This window comes from Theropithecus gelada, chromosome 13 (genome assembly GCF_003255815.1).
Source record: "Theropithecus gelada isolate Dixy chromosome 13, Tgel_1.0, whole genome shotgun sequence".
Classification (NCBI taxonomy): domain Eukaryota; kingdom Metazoa; phylum Chordata; class Mammalia; order Primates; family Cercopithecidae; genus Theropithecus; species Theropithecus gelada.
The window spans coordinates 47,683,045-47,704,234 of record NC_037681.1 but is presented as its reverse complement, the minus strand read 5'-3'; the positions used below and the strand labels follow the sequence as shown (position 1 = coordinate 47,704,234).

The window sequence follows — 21,190 nt, the reverse complement described above, 5'->3', positions numbered from 1 at the left end:
ATCATACATATGCAGTATTTCTTAAGTGGCTGTTTGCGGCAAAGCACTGAAATAGTTGCTATGAGGACGACAAATATAAACGACCCAAGTTGTACCCGCTCATGAGCTCGCAGTTGAGGCCAATGAAGAACCTAGAGACAAAACACGCACTTAACCATAACTTACAGTTCCCTAACTACGAATGCTGAGATAAGGATCGTAGTTATGGCCAGTTATGGGCGGAGGGTGGGCTGAACAATGAGACTACCGGATTGAGAGAGGCCCGGGCCTCGAGGGGAGAGAAGGGGCAGGAGGAGGCAGAGGGTCCAACTCAGGTGAGAAATATGGCTGGCGGGCCCCACACCAGGGTCCGGCACAGTCCCGCTGGAAAAGGGGTCGCTCTCCATGGGTATTCACGGCTCGCTCCACTCATTTCTACCCTGGCTGCAAAAGCCGAAGGACGCTGGGCGGAAGGGGCGGGGCTTGTGGCGGAAGTTCCTAGGGCAGCCTGTCAGGTTGGAGGGAGTCTCCGCGCCCAGCTCGCGCTCAGGTGAGTGGCGGGTGATCTGCGGTCTCTGGCTCAAAGCGTCGCAAGCCATGAGTGCCCACAAAGCGTGTGGTCATCCTATATCCGGGTAGTGACGGGCCCTGTTTTCGGTCTGGAGCTGGACTCAGGAAGGTTACAAACTGTTTCCAACCAAGTCTGAATCTGAGACGGACCAAGCTATCTTTTGAGGCACCCAAGCTCTGGGTAGAAGCTAGAGCAAAGCTGTCCTCATGCTTGTCTCGGTCGGGAACGGAGGCCTCCAGGTGGTCCGGCTTCAGGACTGAGGTGGCTTGTGGCTGCTACCAGGAGGCCATAGCTTCCCACAGCCTTTCTCTCTTCCCCAATTGTCTAAGCCGACTCCTGCCACAGGAAGCTGTCTGGGAAGCATCCCTCATGTGACCTCTGTCACTTTAAGTCACACTGGAAGTGGGAAGGGGAAGGGAGTGGGCACAAGGGAATGTCAGGCGACTTCTTAGTCGTGGAGAGGGACAGTAGGGGTGACCCCCTCTCCTCTTGGCTTGACAGGAAGCATGGCACTCTGGCGGGCATACCAGCGGGCCCTGGCTGCTCACCCATGGAAAGTACAGGTCCTGACAGCTGGTGAGTGTCCCTCTAGGACTTGAGTGGGACCAGGGCAGACTGATTTGGAAGCCAGAGGCTTGCCCCACTGCACCACCCTCACTTCCTGTTTCTGTTCAGCTCTCTTGAAGGGTTGGCTGTCTTTCATCCCACACTGTCCCCAGTCTGTTTTGGAGGGTGGCGCCCAAGGCTGTTTTTAAGGGGTATACGTAGTTGGCCAAGCTGTGCAGTGGGGTTTGAGGATTTCAAAGTCCTCAAAAAGCTGAACAGTCAATCCTGAAGGATAAAGGCATTGCCCCAGGAGGCCTCAACTTGGAAAACTAACATTTTACTGTACGCAAAACACTTTCATATACATTATGGCATAGGGCCCCCACAAAGGTGTGTGAGTTAGGAGGGTTACTTGAGTCCATATTAGATCACACCTAATAAGTGCTGAATCAAGACTCTTACCCCAGTTTTTCGTGGTATTTTTTATTGTGAAACATGCAAAAGAATGATTAAGACGTGTATGTACAGTTTAAATGGCATTAATACTGAACACTCCTGTGTCAGTAATCAGCTTTGAGACCTCTTGAGCGCCTCTCCCTAATTCACCCAAAATTTCCAGAGTTTTGTTTATATCATTCATTTGCTTTTCTTATCATTTACTGCCTAAATATGTATCTCCAAACAATATACTAACCAAGGTTAGTATTTTGGTATCTGATCACTCCATCCTGATCCATTTGGAGTGATCAGATACCAGTCACTCCAAATGCAGTGATTGAGTACTAACCTCACAGAGGTAATGCAGTGATCTACCTGCATTTGTTACCATCTTCATTTTGCAAGTTAACTAATGTAAGAGGATGGCACGAAGATAAGTAAGTCTTATAGGGGGAATGACAGAAGGCCTTAGAACATTTGGGGTACAAAGAGTGATCACATTAAGATGAGGTCTTGCCCATGTTTAGAGGAGGGGAACAGGATTCTAGTGATGACTGGGCTTCTAAGAAGAGGACTGTTGGAAGGGATTGGGGGCTACTGAAAGCCAGAGTGGAACAGATATCCTGTAACCAGAATAGCCCTACATCAGCACAGAAAGTTAACTGCATGAATGGCCAGGATATGGATTCTTTGGCCCTTCCCTGGGCTCCTCTCCAGTCTCCGGTGCCCAACCACCTCTCGTCCTGTCCTCAGTGTCCGTCAGCCTGTATGACTCACCTGGCTGCGTGTGTGGTGACTCATGCTGGACAGTGTGGCTGTGATGGGAACTGACACGCTGGGCCCTTTGCCCAGGCTCAGATTCCCTCAGGGCCCATAACTGCCAGATGGAAGGTTCCCCCTTGTGGTCATCAAGAATAGGGAGGGAAAGAGTCCTTATATTTCCCTACCCAAGGCATCTGCAGCTGACAATGGCAGGAGCTAGAGCTCCAAGGAGGCCTAGGTGCCAACATGTGGCTGGAGTTCCGGGCTCTCGGTGCTGGAGCCCTTCATCTCCACAGCGACTGAGGCTATGCTGACGTCCCAGCTCAGACCTGAAGCAAAATGTAGCCTCTCAGCACTTTTCCCAGACTGTTTCAGACCATTCAGACTATTCCTTCCCTGCTGTTCAGTGTATTTGGATTAAACTACAAATAAAAGGTGAAAGTGGCTTTAGTTGAGCCATTTTTGGACGCCAGCACAGTAGCTCCTAAGGTCCCATGGGATAGCTCATCACACTGGAAAACAGTACAGAGATTTCAGACTTAGAAGACCAGGATGTGAATCTTAAAGCCATAGCACCTAGTAGGTGCATTAATCAGGACAAGTCAGTAAACTTCTTTGAGCCTCAGTTTCCTCTTTTAAAACTTGAGTTTAGGGGCTGGGCGTGGTGGCTCATGCCTGTAATCCAAGCACTTTGGGAGGCTGAGGTGGGAGGATCACGAGGTCAGGAGATCGAGACCAACCTGGCTAACACGGTGAAACCCCATCTACTAAAAATACAAAAAAAAAAAATTAGCCAGGCATGGTGGCGGGCACCTGTAGTCCCAGCTACTTGGGAGGCTGAGCCAGGAGAATGGCGTGAACCCAGGAGGCAGAGCTTGCAGTGAGCCAAGATCGCGCCACTGCACTCCAGCCTGGGCAACAGAGCAAGACTCCAACTCAAAAAAATATACATATATATATATATATATATATATATATTAGCCTGGTGTAGTGGTACATGCCTGTAATCCCAGCTACTCGGGAGGCTGAGGCAGGAGAATTGCTTGAACCCAGGAGGTAGAGGGTGCAATGAGCCAAGATCATGCCATTGCACTCTAGCCTTGGCAACAGAGCGAGACTCTATCACAAAAAAAAAAAAAAAAAAAAAATCCAATTTTTAAAATGGGCAAAGGGCCAGGCACGGTGGCTCGTGCCTGTAATCCCAGCACTTTGGGAGGCCAAGGTGGGCAGATTACCTGAGGTCGGGAGTTCGAGACCAGCCTGACCAACATGGTGAAACCCCGTCTCTACTAAAAATACAAAATTAGCGGGGCGTGGTGGCGCGTGCCCGTAATCCCAGCTACTTGGGAGGCTGAGGCAGGAGAATCACTTGAACTCACGAGGCAGAGGTTGCGGTGAGCCAAGATCGTGCCATTGCACTCCAGCCTGGGCAACAAGAGCGAAACTCCATCTCAAAAAAAAAAAAAAAAAATCAAAAAATTCTTGAGTTTAGTTATATGACCTCACAGGGTCAGTATAGGAGTATCACTGTGAAAAGGTTTTGGAATTTTTTTTTTTTTTTTTTTTTTTTTTGAGACAGTGTCTTGCACTGTTGCCCAGGCTGGAGTGCGGTGGTGTGATCTCGACTCACTCTGCAACCTCCACCTCCCAGGTTCAAGCGATTCTCCTGCCTCATCCTCCCGAGTAACTGGGATTACAGGCACCTGTCACCACGCCCAGCTAAGTTTTTGTGTTTTTAGTAGAGATGGGGTTTCACCATGTTGGCCAGGCTGGTCTCAAACACTTTACCTCGTGATTCGCCCACCTCGGCCTCCCGAAGTCCTGGGATTACAGGCGTGAGCCACTGAGCCCGGCCTTTTTCTTTCTTTCTTTCTTTTTTTTTTTTGAGACAAAGTTTCACCCTGTTGCCCAGGTTGGAGAGCAGTGGTGCTCACTGCTCACTGCAACCTCCACCTCCTGGGTTTAAGCAGTTCTCATGCTTCAGCCTCCTGGGTAGCTGGGACTACAGGTGCACAACACCACACCAGGCTACTTCTTTGTATTTTTAGTAGAAACGGGCTTTCTCCATGTTGGCCAGGCTAGTCTTGAATTCCTGACCTCAAGTGATCCACCTACCTCGGCCTCCCAGAGTGCTAGGATTACAGGTGTGAGCCACTGTGCCCCACCTGGAAATGTTTTTAAATGCTCCATAAACTTAAAGACTCAACAGGTTGGTTCTTTCTGTAAGTGTTGGCAACCCAGGCACAATAAACTATATTATTATTATTATTATTATTATTATTATTAGAGACAGGGTCTTGCTCTTTTGCCCAGGCTGGAGTGCAGTGGCATGATCCCATCTTGAACTGTGACTGTGCCACTGCACTCCAGACTGGGCAACAGAGGATCCTCTGCCTTAGCCTCCTGAGTGGTTGGGACTGCAGGCTTGCACCACCATGCCCAGCTAATTTCTTTTGTTTTTTGGTAGAGATGGGGTTTTGCCATATTGCCTAAGCTGTATTCTTTTTATAGTGGTGTTTGGGTTAGGTTTGTTCCACTTACTATAATCTGAACATGGATAACCATCTTAGCCTTGGGTTCCAGAAAGCAGAGCCTGAAGCTTATGTGCAGATACCTTGTTAGGGAGTAGGAAATGATCCCATTGAGGGAAAGATGGAGAGCCACTATAAGGATGTATTATTGAACAAGCCCCTGCTAAGGGCAGCTGTTGCTCAGTCCCTTGGAACTGAGAAGCTTTTTGAAATACTCCTTAAAGTGGCTGGGCGTGGTGGCTCACGCCTGTAATCCCAGCACTTTGGGAGGCTGAGGTGGGCGGATCACCTGAGGTCGGAAGTTTGAGACCAACCTGGCCAATATGGTGAAACCCCATCTCCACTAGAAATGCAAAAATTAGCTGGGCATGGTGGCGGGCCCCTGTAATCCCAGCTACTCGGGAGGCTGAGGCAGGAGAATTGCTTGAGTCTGGGAGGTGGAGGTTGCAGTGAGCTGAGATCGCACCACTGCACTCCAGCCTGGGTGACAGAGTGAGACTCCATCTCAAAAAAAAAAAAAAAAAAGGAAAGAAAAGAAATACTCCTTAGGACTGTCTGGATGAATAGCTATTTCTAGAGAAAAGAAGAAACCTTTTTCTACCACTCCCATCCCACATTGGTCAAAGATTCCAAAGACTCACCCCAGGCTGGGTATGGTGGCTCGCCAGCACTTTGGGAGGCCAAGACGGGCAGATCACTTGAGGTCAGGAGTTCGAGACCAGCCTGGCCAACATGGTGAAGTCCCATCTCTACTAAAAATACAAAAATTAGCTGGGCATGGTGGGCATGGTGGTATAATCCCAGCTACTCAGGAGGCTGAGGCAGGAGAATTGCTTGAATCCAGGAGGTAGAGGTTGCAATGAACCAAGATCACGCCACTGCACTCCAGCCTGGGTGACAGAGTGAGACTCCATCTCAAAAAAAAAAAAAAAAAAAGGCCAGGCACAGTGGCTCATGCCTGTAATCCTATAATCCCTGCACTTTGGAAGGCTGAGATGGGTAGATCACCTGAGGTCAAGAGTTCAAGACCAGCCTGACCAGCAAGGTGAAACCCCATCTCTACTAAAAATACAAAAATTAGCTGGGCGTGGTGGCAGGTGCCTGTAGTCCCAGCTACTCAGGAGGCCAAGACAGGATAATTGCTTGAACCCGCAAGGCAGAGGTTGCAGTGAGCTGAGATCGTGCCACTGCACTCCAGCCTAGGCAACAGAGCGAGACTCTGTCTCAAAAAAAAAAAAAAAAAAAAATTCACCTCATGGGATAACTCCCCTCTGCTACTAGTTTGTACATGCATAGTCACTGAAGCCATCAGTAGCAAAGGTCCAGGTGTGGCATAGGCCTGAAGCAAGAATCTGTCATTACTACAGTAATGTCTGGAGTAAGAAATAGGTGAATCAAGAACATTTGAAATGATTCAAAAGAAATGTCTGGTATACCAGTTTTGGCCAAGCCAGAGTCCGGAACAGGGTAGCCTGGGGAAAGGGTTGCTGCATGTTCTACAGAGTTTGAGTCAGCCTTATCCCTTCCTTTTTTGAGGGCCTTTCCACTCTCCAGTGGGCCCAGGGCCGAGCTTCATCCATCTTAGTCTACTCGGTCCTGCTGTGGGAGCAGCTGAGCTCCTACAGATACTGGTTTCCCTGGGGTCTGAATTAAGCTAGGGTGTGAGAGGTCAATAGAACTTACAGACCATCTAGTCCAGCCTGTGAGACTGCAGAGAAGGAAACTGAGGCAGGAGTGGGCTTGTCATGCACTGAGGTCTCAGTCAGTGGTTGAGCTGGCGTTATAACCTAGGGCACTGCCCGCCACACTGCCATGCCCTTGAGACTACTGGAGCCTCCAGATGCTGAGTACAACCCCAGCTGATCTGAGCTTAGATATGTGACAAGCTGCAAAACTACCCATTTTGTCTCATTTTCTAGCAGTAGGATGGGTTCAGGCCAGAAATGAGAGAGCATTCAGAATAATCCCAGAGGATCCACTCTCCCCTCCCACTGCTGGGCTTCCACTCCCTCTGGGCTCTGTGCCAGACTGAGCCCCTACCCTAGGCAGCTGACTAATGTTTGGAGACTTCTGAGGAGGAAGGCAGCACTGCTGGCCTCATGCCAGTAGCTATACCTGCTGACCCAGCCCTCCTGGACTGAAGGACACGCTTCCTGCTCCTCATTCCAAGAAACCACTTCTTGCCCCTCTGCCTTCTGCGCATGAGACTCAAAAGCCACAAAAGTAAGCAGAGGAACAAAATAGGAGAAGTAGGGAATTTACGCCACCCATGCCTGGGAAGAGGGTGTGGAAGTTGGGGCTTTTCCTCTAGTGGACAGGAAGTGGTCCCAAATCAATCTGCTCAGTGGCAGGCTCCCTTCCCCCGGCCTCTGGATCTGGTGGGGAGTGACGGCATGAGAACTGGCACCTACCCAGGGGCATGATGTCACACCTGCGCCAGCATCTGCTCGCTGGGCTCCTTGCCCAGCCTGTCATTGGGCATCACTGCCCAGTAGCCCCTCGCCCTGCCCATCAGGCCTCTGGCCATTATGTTTGCAGGCCTCCAGTCCCAGCTCCCTAGAAACAAGTCCAAGGGGAGTGGGCCCAGAGTACTGGAGAGTCCAGACCAACCAAATATATCCAGGAGATCTCCCAGAGGCTGGGGTGGTTTGGATCTGTTTGGGCTCTGGGTTGGGGAAGATGGGGTGAGGAATCTGAATGTCTGTCCTTCCTGCCCAAAGGGTCACTTGGGCTGGAAAAGCACGCTTGCTCTATGCTTGCTCTAAAGCCTTATACCACCTTGGAGTTGCTGCAGGCACAGGAGGCCTGATCATCTGTGGGCAAAGGAATCCCTGGGCGCCACTCTTCTGAAATAAACTGTCAGGGGCTGCATATCTGCACACCACCTACTCACCCCTACTGCTGCCCTGTCACTTGGTAGTCCCTCAGGCTTGATGGGCACAGTTTGGGGGACTTGAATCCATCTTTCTCCAAGGCTGCAGGCTTCTAAACTATGGGGCTAGAAGTCAGGGACCTGGCTTTTCATTCAAGCTCTGCCTCTAGCTTGTTGTGTGACTGTTGGCAAGTCATGAAGAGTGAAAACACACACACTTCTCTGTTTCTTTCCCAGGAATATTGCTGCCTGCCATCCCCACGAGGTGACAAGGAGCAGAGTGATGGAATCTGTGGGAGTAAAGACAGAGAGGAAGTGCATTAGTCTAGGGAATGTCTTTGATATGCAAGCCCTTTGGGGCCTCACGTGGGCAGGAACACCTAGCAGGGGAGCAGCCACAGGGGCCTCCTGGTGCTACTGACCTCTGAGCCCATCTCAGCCCATGCTGGGAATACCCTGGCCTCCTTGGTCCTCCTTGAGAGAAGGACTGGGTTCAGTTCCAACTGCACTCTTTACCAAGCCACCTCATCTCTCAAAGACTCATCATTAAATAGGGGTGTAGGCCGGGTGCAGTGGCTCACACCTGTAATCCCAACACTTTGGGAGGCCGAGGCGGGCAGATCACTTGGGGTCAGGAGTTCGAGACCAACCTGGCCAACATGGTGAAATGGTGAAACCCCATCTCTACTAAAACTACAAAAATCAGCCAGGTGTGGTGGTGGGCACCTGTAATCCCAGCTACTCAGGAGGCTGAGGCAGGAGAATCGCTTGAACCAGGAAGGCGGAGGTTGCAGTGAGCCGAGATCGTACCACTGCACTCCAGCCTGGGCGACAGAACGAGACTCCATCTCAAAAAAAAGTGAATGAATGAATGAATGGGGGTGTGACCACCTACCTCCCAGATCTTTTGTGAGGATTAAATGTGTAAGAGCCCTTTGTAAACACCTTACCAAAGTAGACCATTACACTGTTGGTCCCTTCATTTCAGAAAGAACTGCCTTTTCTGCCTCACCATCCCCTGGTCTTCTCGGCAGCACTCTTCCCTTTCTTCAGGGCTGCAGCAGCTCCCTCTTATCCCTGACTGGAGGGATAGGGAAACCAGTGCTGATTGCTTGGGGGTGGGAGCAAACCTGCAGTTCCCCTAGACGTCCTCGCACCTTCTACCCGACTTGGACCTTTGGGAACTTAAGAGTTCTTTAGGCCCTTTCTCAGAGTCGTCCTGCTGTTTGGAGCAGTACATTTGACGTTTTCCCTTTATTTTCTGAGCACTTACCAGGGGCTTGCTTAGCTGTATGGTGGGGGAATGGGATAACAAAGGTGTCTGGGATTCTATCCTTGACTCTGAGAGGTCATGTCTCGCAGTGTTCTGGAAGACCCCCACCACTTTGGGAGTTTCAGGGAGAGACAAGACAGGATTGGGGGTACCCAGAGCTGCTCCATGTCCAGTAGCGCAGGTGAGGCATGGGTGCCCAGCCCCAGCCCCAGCTCTCAGCCATACCCAGCTGTCACTGACTAGGCTGCTCAGGGGCAGGGCCGGGCAGAGGGTGTGGAGGAGGAGCGCAGCAGTGAGTGTGCAGCCAGCATGGACGTCAGAGCCAGCTCCGGGCCAAGGAATGGGGCAGAAGGATGTGTTTGTCCAGTGCTAATTGAGGGCACAGGGACAGTGTGACTACGGGTTTGGATAGGGGGCTCTCATTACTCAGTGAGATAGACAGGCGAGCCGGAAATCATACGGTCACTCCCAAGTGGCCTGGTAAGTGTGTATTTGCTAGAAATCATCACGCCACCATAACGGAGTGGGGGCTCTGTAAACAGTGATGATTTCTGTCATAGTTTCTGGGTGTGGGTGTCTAAATAGGGCTGCTTGGAGCTGGGTATCTGTGCAGTTAGGGAAAGGGAAGCAGGTGCAGAGTCCTGGGGGGGAAATGGCCACTATATTCATTGCCAACTTGATCTAAGGTTGTGAATGGAGGAAATCTCGGTTTAGCTGATTGATTGTGCTAAGAGGTGGCCAAGACTCTTTCTTGTGGGGACTCTTATCAGCTCAACCAGTCATCTTCCTGCTTATGACCATTTGAGCACTCTTCTTTTATTATTTTTTTTCTTTTTGAGATAGGGTCTTGCTCTGTCGCCCAGGCAGCAGTGTGATGGCGTGATCACTGCAGCCTTGACCTCCTGGGGTCAAGCGATCCTCCCACCTCAGCCTCCTGAGTAGCTGGGACTACAGGCACGTGCCACCATGCCCAGCTAATTATTTAAAAAAAAAATTTGTAGAAGTTGGGTCTTGCTGTATTGTCCAGGCTGAACTCAAACTCCTGGGCTCAAGCAATCCTCCTGCCTCAGCCTCCCAGAGTGCCGGAATTACAGGTGTGAGCCACAATTCCAGACCAGCACTCTTGTTTTAGAAAAAGAGTTATTCTGGCCAGGCACAGTGGCTCATGCCTGTAATCTCAGCCCTTTGAGAAGCCAAGGCGAGCAGATCACCTGAGGTCAGGGGTTCAAGATCAGCCTGGCCAACATGGCGAAACCCCATCTCTACTAAAAATACAAAAAATAGGCAGGCATGGTGGTGGGTGCCTGTAGTCCTAGCCACTTGAGAGGCTGAAGCAGGGGAATCGTTTGAATCCGGGAGGCAGAGGTTGCAGTGAGCCAAGATCATGCCACTGCACTCCAGCCTGGACAACAGAGTGAGACTCAGTCTAAAAAAAAAAAAAAAGTTATTTTTGCTGTTCTCCCCAAATAGAGATCTCTTAGACCAAGGTGAAAGCTGTTGGCAGGGTCTTGCATTGGGCTCGGGGGAGAAAACAGGGTTTCCTACCATTGTACACATGATTTATTCATTGTGCTGTGTCCTAGAAAGAAGTGTCTAGGAATCCAGCCACCTGGTTCTTGCATTGGCCCTGCACTTACTGGTTATGTGGGATCCTGGACTTCGTTTCCATACCTCTAAAATAAGCGGTTTGCATTAAATTATCTTAAAGCCCCTTTTGATTCTGACGGTCTGTGGTTCTCAGCCCTGTGGCCTTAAATTCTCCTTCCTCTCTCTTTATTTACTGACTCTGACTTCCCTTTACTGCTCAATGCAAAGTTCCTGGGCCTGCTCATCCCAGTTCTGACAGGATACACATGAGGTGTCACCATCCTTGGGAGATGAGGGCTTTGAGGCAGCAGGAAGGGACTAGTCATTTGTTTCCAGAATGAAGCCCTGGGGATGAGAGTACCAGAGTCTCAGTGGAGGTCAGCAGATGTCCCTCCTTCCTTGGAATGGCAGCCCATCCCAGGAGATGTCCTGACAACACCTGTGTACCCTGCATAGGGTCCCTGATGGGCCTGGGTGACATTATCTCACAGCAGCTGGTGGAGAGGCGGGGTCTGCAGGAACACCAGAGAGGCCGGACTCTGACTATGATGTCCCTGGGCTGTGGCTTTGTGGTAAGTTCTCCCCTCAGCAGGGCTTCAGTGGACTCAACAGTAGTCTTAGTTCTTTGTCATCCTTTGGCTTCCCTTGGACTGTCACACCTAAGCCAACCTGCCGCCCTCTTTTCTTAGTGTCCACTTCCCCTAAGGGTTTCTGATACTTGGGGCGGGGAGCTTAGTGAGGTAGAGGCCTAGTGCTCCCTCACTGCAGCCTGCTGCTATCTGGGGTTTACTTCCAGGGCCCTGTGGTAGGAGGCTGGTACAAGGTTTTGGATCGGTTCATCCCTGGCACCACCAAGGTGGATGCACTGAAGAAGATGATGTTGGATCAGGTGAGCAGGAGAACGGAGTGGGGAGGGTGAGCTGTGTTGGGGGTAGGTGGGGATTTCAGCACTCATAGGACTTTAATTTCTCTTCCCTAGGGGGGCTTTGCCCCGTGTTTTCTAGGCTGCTTTCTCCCACTGGTAGGGGCACTCAATGGACTGTCAGCCAAGGACAACTGGGCCAAACTACAGCGGGTGAGCTGGGCAGGTGTGGAGAATGTCTCTGGCTAGCAGACTGACAGCCCAGGGGAAGGAGACAGGTTTTACAGGGATAAAAAAGGGGGTAAGTGCAGGTTGAGTCCCAGGCCATGAAGGAGAGGAGCTGAGGGTTATGGTGCAGGAATGTGCTCTTTGAACCCAAGTCTGTCATTCACACTGGGAAGTGGGAGCTGCTTGGAGGTGCAAGTGTTAATTTGTTCCTTCTCTGTCTCCCCAGGATTATCCTGATGCCCTTATCACCAACTACTATGTAAGAGCTGACACCTCAACTGCTTGTTCTTCTGCTTCCTTAAGTCTAGAACTGTCCTGGGATTGGGGGTCCTCCTGACATGGGAAGCCCTTCCGTTGGGATTACTCTTTCATTCCCAGGATGGGCACCATAAATAGGGAAGCCATCACCCAATTGTTCACCTTTCTCTTATGTGCAGAAGTTGGGGTAGGGCCAGGCAAGACAGTGAGTCTGGGGTCAGGTGGTGGGGCAGCCATCCAACCTTTACCTTCTCTCTTGCAGCTATGGCCTGCTGTGCAGTTAGCCAACTTCTACCTGGTCCCCCTTCATTACAGGTATGTCGCACCCCTACCCCACCCATCAAGGAATACCCACGTTACCAACAGTTGGAGACAAAATGATTCTCATTTCAACCTTGAGCTACCTTAGACCCCCAACTGGAACACTGAGCCCTGATCAGAGTTTCTCAGATTCCCAAGCGTGTTATTCAGATGTCTAGCCATTTCCAGAAACCGTCCAGAGTGTCTGCCCACTGACCTTCTTCATCTCCCTAGGGAGGATCCTGCTTCTACCACCCTTGTCTCCATCCCACCTGGGGCTCCGCCTTTGATGGCGTATCTGGAGGGACAGTGGCTGGGGTGCTGCAGCCTAGGTTGGACAGAGAGGTAGACCAGAAAGCCAAGTAGAAGCCTGGCCAGACACTCATGATAAAGACAGTTGCTGAACTGCACCCAAAAAAATAGTGGAACTGAAGATGTGTGGTTCAAATGCTTGGAGGTGAGGGATTGTGGGAACAGGGGAAAATAAGGGGGAACATGGCCAAAATGTACATGAATAACATAGCTAAAATGAATACAGACTGGCTGGGCATGGTGGCTCACACCTGTAATTCTAGCACTTTGGGAGGCTGAGGCGAGAGGTTTGCTAGGGTCTAGGAGTTTGACACCAGCCTAGGCAATATAGCGAGACCTCATCTCTACAGAAAATACAAAAAATTAGCCAGGCACATGGTAACATATGCCTGTAGTCCCAGCTACTCGGGAGGCTGAGGTGGGAGGATCACTTGAGCCCGAGAGATGGAGGTTGCTGTGAGCCAAGATTGTGCCACTGCATTTCAGAGCCTGGTGACAGAGTGAGACCCTGTCTCAAAAAAAAAAAAAAAAAAAAAAAGGCTGGGCGCAGTGGCTCACGCCTGTAATCCCAACACTTTGGGAGGCTGGGGCGGGCGGATCACAAGGTCAGGAATTCGAGACCAGCCTGACCAATATGGTGAAACCCTGTCTCTACTAAAAATACAAAAATTAGCTGGGCGTGGTAGCAGGTGCCTGTAGTCCCAGCTACTCGGGAAGCTGAGGCAGGAGAATTGCTTGAACCTGGGAGGCAGAGGTTGCAGTGAGCCAAGATCGCACCACCACACTCCAGCCTGGGCAACAGAGTGAGACTCCATTTCAAAAAAAAAACAAAACAGAAAACAAAAAAGGAATACAGACTTATGAACCAAATCTTAAACATTAGGGTCCTTTGCAACACTCTTTGAAACCAGAGCAAGGTTAATTTAAAACAAAAAGATGCTACTTTGTATGGTAGTCCGTACATTTTGGAAGATGAAATCTCAGCTGGTACAGGACAGATAGGGGCCCTTTCTGTGATTAACAGAGCTACATGTGGCAAGAGAGCCGCTAAATATTTAGCCTTTGAGGCTCTCAGCCAGGAAACAGAGCTCTGGGATGGCACTAGAATTTGAGCCAGTTGTCCTTTAGTCCAAGCCACACAGGCCCTTCACAGGGCACTGAAGGGGCTGGGTGCGGTGGCTCACACCTGTAATCCCAGCACTTTGGGAGGCCGAGGTGGGTAGATCACTTGAGGTCAGGAGTTTGAGACCAGCCTGGCCAGCATGGTGAAACCCTGTCTCTACTAAAAATACAAAAATTAACCAGGTGTGGTGGAGCACACCTGTAGTCCCAGCTACTTGGGAGGCTGAGGTAGGAGAATTGATTGAACCCGGGAGGCAGTGAGCCAAGATCGCACTACTGCACTCCAGCCTGGGCGACAGAGGAGACTCCATCTCAAAAAAAAAAAAAAAAAGGCGCTGAAGGAAAGAGACCTAAACCTGCCAATCTTCTGACATGATCCCTCCTTTTCCATTTCACACTCTCATCTCCAGCCCTTGCTCACTGCTTAGCTTTCCTCCTCTTCACCGTGTTATTCTTGTTCCTTAGGTTGGCCGTTGTCCAATGTGTTGCTGTTATCTGGAACTCCTACCTGTCCTGGAAGGCACATCGGCTCTAAGCTGGCCTCACTCCATCGTTTCCACCTTGCAGTGATGCAGCTTGGCCCTGGAACGGTCAGACACTTCCTAAAGTGGGCACACTAGTTTCCACAGGGTTGGGTTGCCAGTCAGAACTTAAGAGGACTAGCACCCTGCAATGCTCCCTTCACTCTAAAATGTGCACTGACTGCTTTAGAGCCCTTGATAATAGTCTTATTCCCACCACATACTAGGCACTCCATAAATATCTGTTGAACTTTCATGACCTTATCAACTTTACACACATATCCCAGCAAATGCCACTCATCCCCACTCTTCATAGACACATTTGTTACTCTAACCCTGCCTAGCCTTGTAGCTCCAGCTCTTCAGAGACCCCCGGAACCCTTTATATGATGCCTCAGTAAATATGTTATTAAATGTGTAATCCGGAATCTGCAGTGGTAATGGGGAGTCATTTCTAGAGCTGGAAAGAAGCCAAGAGACCACCAAGCCCAATCTTTTTTTTTTTTTTTTTTTTTTTGAGATGGAGTCTCGCTCTGTCTCCCAGGCTGGAGTGCAATGGCGCGATCTCGGCTTACTGCAGCTTCCGCGTCCTGGGTTCAGGTGATTCTTCTGAGGAGCTGGGACTATAGGTGCGCACCGCCATGCCCAGCTAATTTTTGTATTTTTAGTAGAGATGGGGTTTTGCCATATTGGCCAGGCTGATCTCAAACTACTGACCTGGTGATCTACCTGCCTCGGCCTCCCAAAGTGTTGGGATTACAGGCGTGAGCCACCACGCCTGGCCAAGCCCAGTCTTCTACAACTGAGAACCCTGAGGTTGGTAGAAGGGAGGTGACCTGCCCACACCAGGAGTTAGCAGAAACTTGAACCCATATTTCTTTACTACTCATGGGCAGAGTAATACTGCTGCTATGATTCCCAGGAGAGAAACGGAACTTTGCTAAACTACCACTTTGGACAAACTCAAAAGCAGATGGGCCATATTTGTGGTCTGAACGCACTTGGAGGCCAGAGACCCTGTTACATGGTGCCTGTGTCAGACAGCCCTAGAATTTGGATCCTGGGGCTGGAAAAAGATGAGAATGCTGGGAGACTTTGGTTGTGGAAGACTGCCTCTCAATGGGACCCACTGTGTTGGCTGAGTGCCAGCGGTGGACTCCTGATACCTGCATTTGCAGAACTGATAGCTGCCACGAGGCAGTGGTTTGCAGCAGTACAGCGTTCTCACATCATCTCTAGCCACTTCTAGAGGCGCAGGACGGGGTCAGCACCATGGACAGCCCCCACGGTCCCGCCTCCCTTTCGTGTGTCAGAACACGCGACCCGGACTAGTCTGGCCTGGTGACGGCCCTAGTCACTGCTGGCGGTTCTAAGCAGGGCGAGGGACTCCCGTGGGTCCCAGAGCAGTCCTTTCGCCCCAGCCAGCTTCTTGCTCTCCTGCGTCCAGTGCTGCTTCCAGCGCTAGCCCCAGGGAGACGAAGGCTCATGTCGGGAGGTGCGCCCCTCCGGGGCCCGCCAGCCGCCAGACTCGAAGCTGTGGCTGTCATTGCTTCTACAATCAGTGCATGTTCTTCGCTGACGTCAGTCGGAGCTGTCCTGTCGCTATATAAGGCTGGCGGCAGTCCCGGGACAGACCCTGTGTTCCCCAAGGCGCCTTCGGCCCGCCCCGAGGGACAGAGACTGGAGCTCAATCTTGGACCGTACAAACATTCGCCGACAACCTGTGAGTGGCTCAGAGCGTCCACCCAGCCTCCCCCAGCACCAGGACTCCGCTCAGCTCAGCCACCGCGCTCCTTCGGGAGGGAAGCTGGGTGGAAGGGATGGAACAGCACTGGCGCAGTGGCCGGGGCTGGAGGGCAGGCTGCGGGCATTGGGCAGCTACCGGAAGGGTCGCCGGGCGAGCGCAGGGAGGGGAGCGGCCTCCTGCAGCTGCCCCAGGCGCACCTCACCCTGCGCTGCCCCTGTGTGTCCAGGGCCGGCGGCACCATGAGGCAGGCGGGGCGCGCGGCGCTGCTGGCCGCGCTGCTGCTCCTGCTACAGCTGTGCCCTGGGAACAGCCAGAGGAGCCCCGAGGCGGCCGGGGTCCAGGACCCGAGTCTGCGCTGGAGCCCCGGGGCACGGAACCAGGGCGGCGGGGCCCGCGCGCTCCTCTTGCTGCTGGCGGAGCGCTTCCCGCGCCGCGCAGGGTCCAGCCGATGGGAACCCGGGACGGCAGGTGAGCGGCCGCGGCGGGACAACCCTCCTCTGTCCATTGACCTCACCTTTCACCTGCTGCGGACCCTGCTGGAGCTGGCGCGGACGCAGAGCCAGCGGGAGCGCGCCGAGCAGAACCGCATCATATTCGACTCGGTGGGCAAGTGACGGCCCGGTTTGTGGCCGCGAAAACTTTGACCCCTTTCCCCCACCCCAGGGTTGGGATGCGGGGCAGAGCCACCAGGGCACTCTCTGCTTGACTGTTTTTTAATAAAAGTACTGAAGACCCGTTGGCTTCTGTCGTGGGGGCAGGGCAGTCACAGCAGCGTGGGAACCCGTGGGAAGGTGGGGCCCCCGGGCCAGCGGGAGGGGAACAAAATGCTGTGGGGGGCTCCGGGAGAGCGGCTTTCAGCCAGGTCAGCCAGGTGCCTTTGAACCCTAGGGGTCCCCAAATCCCTAGGACCTCAGAGGTCCCAGCACCACCGCCCCGCCCTTGACCCTTTTCCCAGGGCGCTGGGCTCACCATTTCGCTCCTGGCATCACAGAGGTGCCCAACAGGGGTTCATTTGGCTTCCGCCCCCCGGATAGTCTCAGGTTCTGGGAAGGGCAGGATGGTCGGCGGGTCGCCTCCGAAGCCGAGGCTGCGGCATTGGGCAGCGAAAGGAGATACGGGTCGGGGACGCTCGAGTTCTTTATTGAGATCCTCCCGGGGCGGGCGCCGATTTGGGCGACGCTGCGGTCTCTGCGCAGATCCTCCCCGACCCTAGCGCGGGCGCTCGAGCAGGGTCGGGTTGGCGCAGGCCTGTACCCGGGAAAGAAGGCTCGGTGGGCTGGTGCTGCGAAGGCGCCAGGCAGCTCGAGCCCCGCTCACTCCGTCCTCCGCCACGTGGGTTCCTCCTCTACTCAGCCTGCCTTGCCTGCCTCCCAGCACCCCGAGGAACGGCGGGTGAGGAGGAAAGTGTATTTTTCCGCCCTTTGTGGCTCCGGGGTTGGGTGGCACCGACGAATGGGGGCTTCATGCGACCCGCAGGGAGGACAATCACTGGGGGAGGGGACGCGAGCACACCAGCCAGGCCCCACCCCAAGCCCCTCGGGCCGCTCTCACCTTAAGGCCCATCCGGCCGCTCTTCCTCCGGCCCCGCGCTGCCCTCGTCTCCGTCCAGGGCCACCTCCTCATCTTCTTCCTCCCCGGAAGCGCCTGGGCCCAAGGAAGGCCTGGTGAGGTGGAGTCCCTGCCTTTCCGGCCATCGTGCCCTCCTCATCTCCCACACAGAGGGTCCGAACCCCAGTCCCAGCGGCCCTCGGCCACCTCCCTCACCCGGCTGGAAGTCGATGGTCCGCAGCATTTCAGCCACGTGTTCCACGCTCACGGTGAATTGCTCCATGCTCTCATAGCCTGGCTCCGGCCGGCCTGCCAGCTCCACCTTCGACATGGCCCCGACCCTGCGGTGGCCACACGGACTCAGCTGGCAATGCCCCAGCACCCTCAAGCCCCGCCCCCAGCCAGTGGAGCAGCGCAGCCCCCTCCTTTCCCTTCCCGCTGTGCCTACTCACTTATTGATCAGCTCCTTGGCCTGCTGCAGGGAAGAAAAGGAGGGTGAGAGTAAGCACCGGGCCAACCCGGGCAAAGTCCCATTTCTGAGTCTCACCACAGTCCTGTGGGGTAGGTGGGAAGGCACATCCCAATCGTTAAGTAGAAAATGAACTCAGAGGGGGTGACTTTCCCACGGTCGTAGTGGCAAACAGGTGCAAGAGACAAGACTTGAACCTGGGTCTCCAGGTACCAAGGCCCCGACTCTAGCCACTGTGCGGCACTGCTACCCTCCCCTAGGGCCCACCTGGAGGTAGAGCGCCATCTGTGGCTCTTCCATGGACTGAATGGCGGACTCCACCAGCTTAGAGGAGGCCTCCAGGTGGTCGCCATACTGACGGATGAGGCCGCGGACGCGCTGCAGCTTCTCCTCTTGCTCCCGGGCCAGCGCCTGCAGCAGCTCGCCCTTGCGCTCCTCCAGCACTGCGCACAGGCTCTCAAACCTCTGGTTTAACAACTGCTTCTGCCTCCGGCTATTGTCCTAAAAGATGGGGAGCAAGGATGAGGGAAGGCGTGGCTGAGACCCGGTGGCTGGGAAAGCACAGGATACTCACAGAGAACCAACACAGAAAGTGACCCACCCATAGTGACACTGTGCGTTAGTGGCTGAGCCAGAATCCAGCCCAGATCTTTTCCATAATAAAAACACAATGCTTTAAAGTAGCTTCACTGAGTGTTGTCTATATCCCTAGCCCTGGTTTTTATTTGCATTATTCCATATAATTCTCAAAAAGAACCCATGAGGTAGCTGGTGTACCATTTATCATCATCACTGTTTTATGAGGTTAAACAAAACCAAAGCACAGAGAAGTTAAATAATTGGATTAAAGTTTTTCGGAAAAGCTGGAATGAGCACCCAGCAGCCTGGCAAAAGCACCTCCCACCACTCCCAGGACCCCAGAAACTTTTGGACCAGTTTGGCCAGAGGTCAGAGAGGAGCAGTTCTCTTGGGAGCCCGGGGTCCGCAGGCCAGCCAGTTGCTGTTCCCCCCGCCCTCCAGCCCAGGCTCACCTCGATGGTCTGGCACACCTCCTCCATCTGTGTGATGACTGCTTGCACACGGTCATTGCCTGCCACTAGCATCGCGATGCCATCGCTGAGCTCACTCTGATACACACACAGGTTAGCACTTAGAGCTGGGACCTCACCTAGAGCTATACCCCTCACCCCAGCCCGGGTTGCCTAGGAGAGGGCTGGCCCCTCCACCCCACCCCCCATGAGGGCATCTACAGCAATCTAGAAGGTTTGAACCATCAAAAGGTACAGAAGCACATTCTAGGGATTCTGGAAGGAGGTGGAGAGAAGCCCTCCACCACTAAGTGGGGAAGGAACAGACAGTCTCCAAACATCCACCAGATAGTAGGCACTGGGCTAGATGCTTTATCTGTAGATTCGTTTCCTGCATAAATTCTGAGAAATTCTTCACGATTATCCATCTGCATAATATTGCCTTTTCTCTATTCTCTTTATCCTCTCATTCTGGGAATCTGATTAGACCTGTTAGACCTTCTCACTCTCAGCCTTCTCATCTCCTAGAACTGCACATTCTGTTTTTCTTTTAGTCCTCTCATGCTATTCACTAGTTCTGTTTTCAGACAAATCTATCATTTAATTCACCTGTTGAGTTTTTTTTTTTTTTTTTTTTTTTTGAGACGAATTCTTGCTCTGTCACCCAGGCTGGAGTGCAGTTGCGTGATCTCAGCTCACTGCAAGCTCCGCCTCCTGGGTTCTCGCCATTCTCCTGCCTCAGCCTCCAGAGTAGCTGGGACTACAGGCACCCGCCACCACACCCGGCTGATTTTTTGTATTTTTAGTAGAGACAGGGTTTCACCGTGTTAGCCAGAATGGTCTTGATCTCCTGACCTTGTGATTCGCCTACCTCAGCCACCCAAAGTGCTGGAATTACAGGCGTGAGCCACTGCGCCCGGCCGAATTTTTTTTTTGTAAGAGACAGTCTCACTCTGTCACTCAGGCTGGAGTGCAGTAGTATGATCATTGTTCACTGGATCCTCGAACTCCTGCACTCAGGCGATCCTCCTGCTTCAGCCTCCCCAGTAGCTGGGATTACAGGCACATGACACCACTCCCAACTAATTACAACAAAAAAATTTTTTAGGCCAGGTGCAGTGGCTCACACCTATAATCTCAGCACTATGGGAGGCCAAGGTGGGTGGATCACGAGGTCAGGAGATCAAGACCATCCTGGCTAACACAGTGAAAACCCGTCTCTACTAAAAATATAAAAAATTAGCCAGGTGTGGTGGTGGACACCTGTAGTCCCAGCTACTCCGGAGGCTGAGGCAGGAGAATGGTGTGAACCTAGGAGGCGGAGCTTGCAGTGAGCCGAGATCCTGCCACTGCACTCCAGCCTGGATGACAGAGTGAGACTCCGTCTCAAAAAAAAAAAAATTTTTTTTAGAGATGGAGGTCTCACTGTCGCCCAGGTTAGTCTCAAACTCCAGGCCTTATCCTCCTGCCTCAGCCTCCCTAGTCACTGGGTTTACAGGTTCCAGCCACCATGCCCAGCCATCTGTTAAATGTTCTATTATATATATATATAATATATTTTATATATATTATATATATATACACATTTGAGATAAGGTCTCACTCTGTCTCCCAGGCTGGAGTGCAGTGGCTCAATCTCAGCTCACTGCATCCTCGACCTTCCAGGCTCAGGTGATCCTCCCACCTCAGCCTCCCAGGTAGCTGGGACTACAGGTGCATGCCACCACGTCCAGCTAATTTTTTGCATTTTTTTTGTAGACGGGGTTTCAACATTTCCCCAGGCTGGTCTCCAGTTCCTGGGCTCAAGTGATCCTCCCACCTCAGCCTCCCAAAGTGTCGGGATTACTGGTGTGAGCCCCCACACCCAGCTACATGGTTGTTTTTTGGTATTCTATTATTGTTTGGTTTTTTTAAATTTTTCATCTTGTTTTAAAAAGCATTTGAGGCCGGGCGCGGTGGCTCAAGCCTGTAATCCCAGCACTTTGGGAGGCCGAGACGGGCGGATCACGAGGTCAGGAGATCGAGACCATCCTGGCTAACACGGTGAAACCCCGTCTCTACTAAAAAATACAAAAAACTAGCCGGGCGAAGTGGTGGGCGCCTGTGGTCCCAGCTACTCGGGAGGCTGAGGCAGGAGAATGGCGTGAACCCGGGAGGCGGAGCTTGCGGTGAGCTGAGATCCGGCCACCGCACTCCAGCCTGGGCGACAGAGCCAGACTCAGTCTCAAAAAAAAAA

General features: G+C 52.5%; 3 protein-coding genes across 5 annotated transcripts in view; 2 read left to right on the top strand and 1 right to left on the bottom strand.

Annotated features, from left to right (window-relative positions):
- The first annotated feature begins 467 nt into the window (after window positions 1–467).
- MPV17 (MPV17, mitochondrial inner membrane protein) lies at window positions 468–14,590 on the top strand. 2 transcript variants are annotated; one of them, XM_025405722.1, is made up of 8 exons: window positions 468–529; window positions 1,052–1,126; window positions 11,016–11,131; window positions 11,356–11,448; window positions 11,539–11,634; window positions 11,876–11,908; window positions 12,170–12,222; window positions 14,107–14,590. In XM_025405722.1, the coding sequence occupies exons 2-8, from the start codon at window positions 1,057–1,059 to the stop codon at window positions 14,174–14,176; spliced, it is 531 nt and encodes a 176-aa protein (XP_025261507.1). In that variant the 5' UTR covers window positions 468–529; window positions 1,052–1,056; the 3' UTR covers window positions 14,177–14,590. The 2 variants fall into 2 exon arrangements, with proteins under 2 accessions (XP_025261507.1, XP_025261508.1); XM_025405723.1 differs by lacking the exon at window positions 468–529 and adding an exon at window positions 535–591.
- Window positions 4,266–16,643, top strand: UCN (urocortin). Its single transcript, XM_025405721.1, has 2 exons — window positions 4,266–4,304; window positions 14,792–16,643. The coding sequence occupies exon 2, from the start codon at window positions 15,648–15,650 to the stop codon at window positions 16,521–16,523; it is 876 nt and encodes a 291-aa protein (XP_025261506.1). The 5' UTR covers window positions 4,266–4,304; window positions 14,792–15,647; the 3' UTR covers window positions 16,524–16,643.
- The window catches only part of TRIM54 (tripartite motif containing 54), a 25,610-nt gene continuing 21,026 nt past the window's right edge, over window positions 16,607–21,190 (bottom strand). For both annotated transcript variants that reach the window (XM_025405718.1, XM_025405719.1), the window contains 6 exons: window positions 18,958–19,053; window positions 18,194–18,427; window positions 17,910–17,932; window positions 17,674–17,798; window positions 17,461–17,553; window positions 16,607–17,157 (listed from right to left, as the gene is read on the bottom strand). In XM_025405718.1, the coding sequence (XP_025261503.1) occupies window positions 17,462–17,553; window positions 17,674–17,798; window positions 17,910–17,932; window positions 18,194–18,427; window positions 18,958–19,053 (570 nt within the window). In that variant the 3' untranslated portion in view covers window positions 16,607–17,157; window position 17,461. The remainder of the gene's footprint in view (window positions 17,158–17,460; window positions 17,554–17,673; window positions 17,799–17,909; window positions 17,933–18,193; window positions 18,428–18,957; window positions 19,054–21,190) is intronic.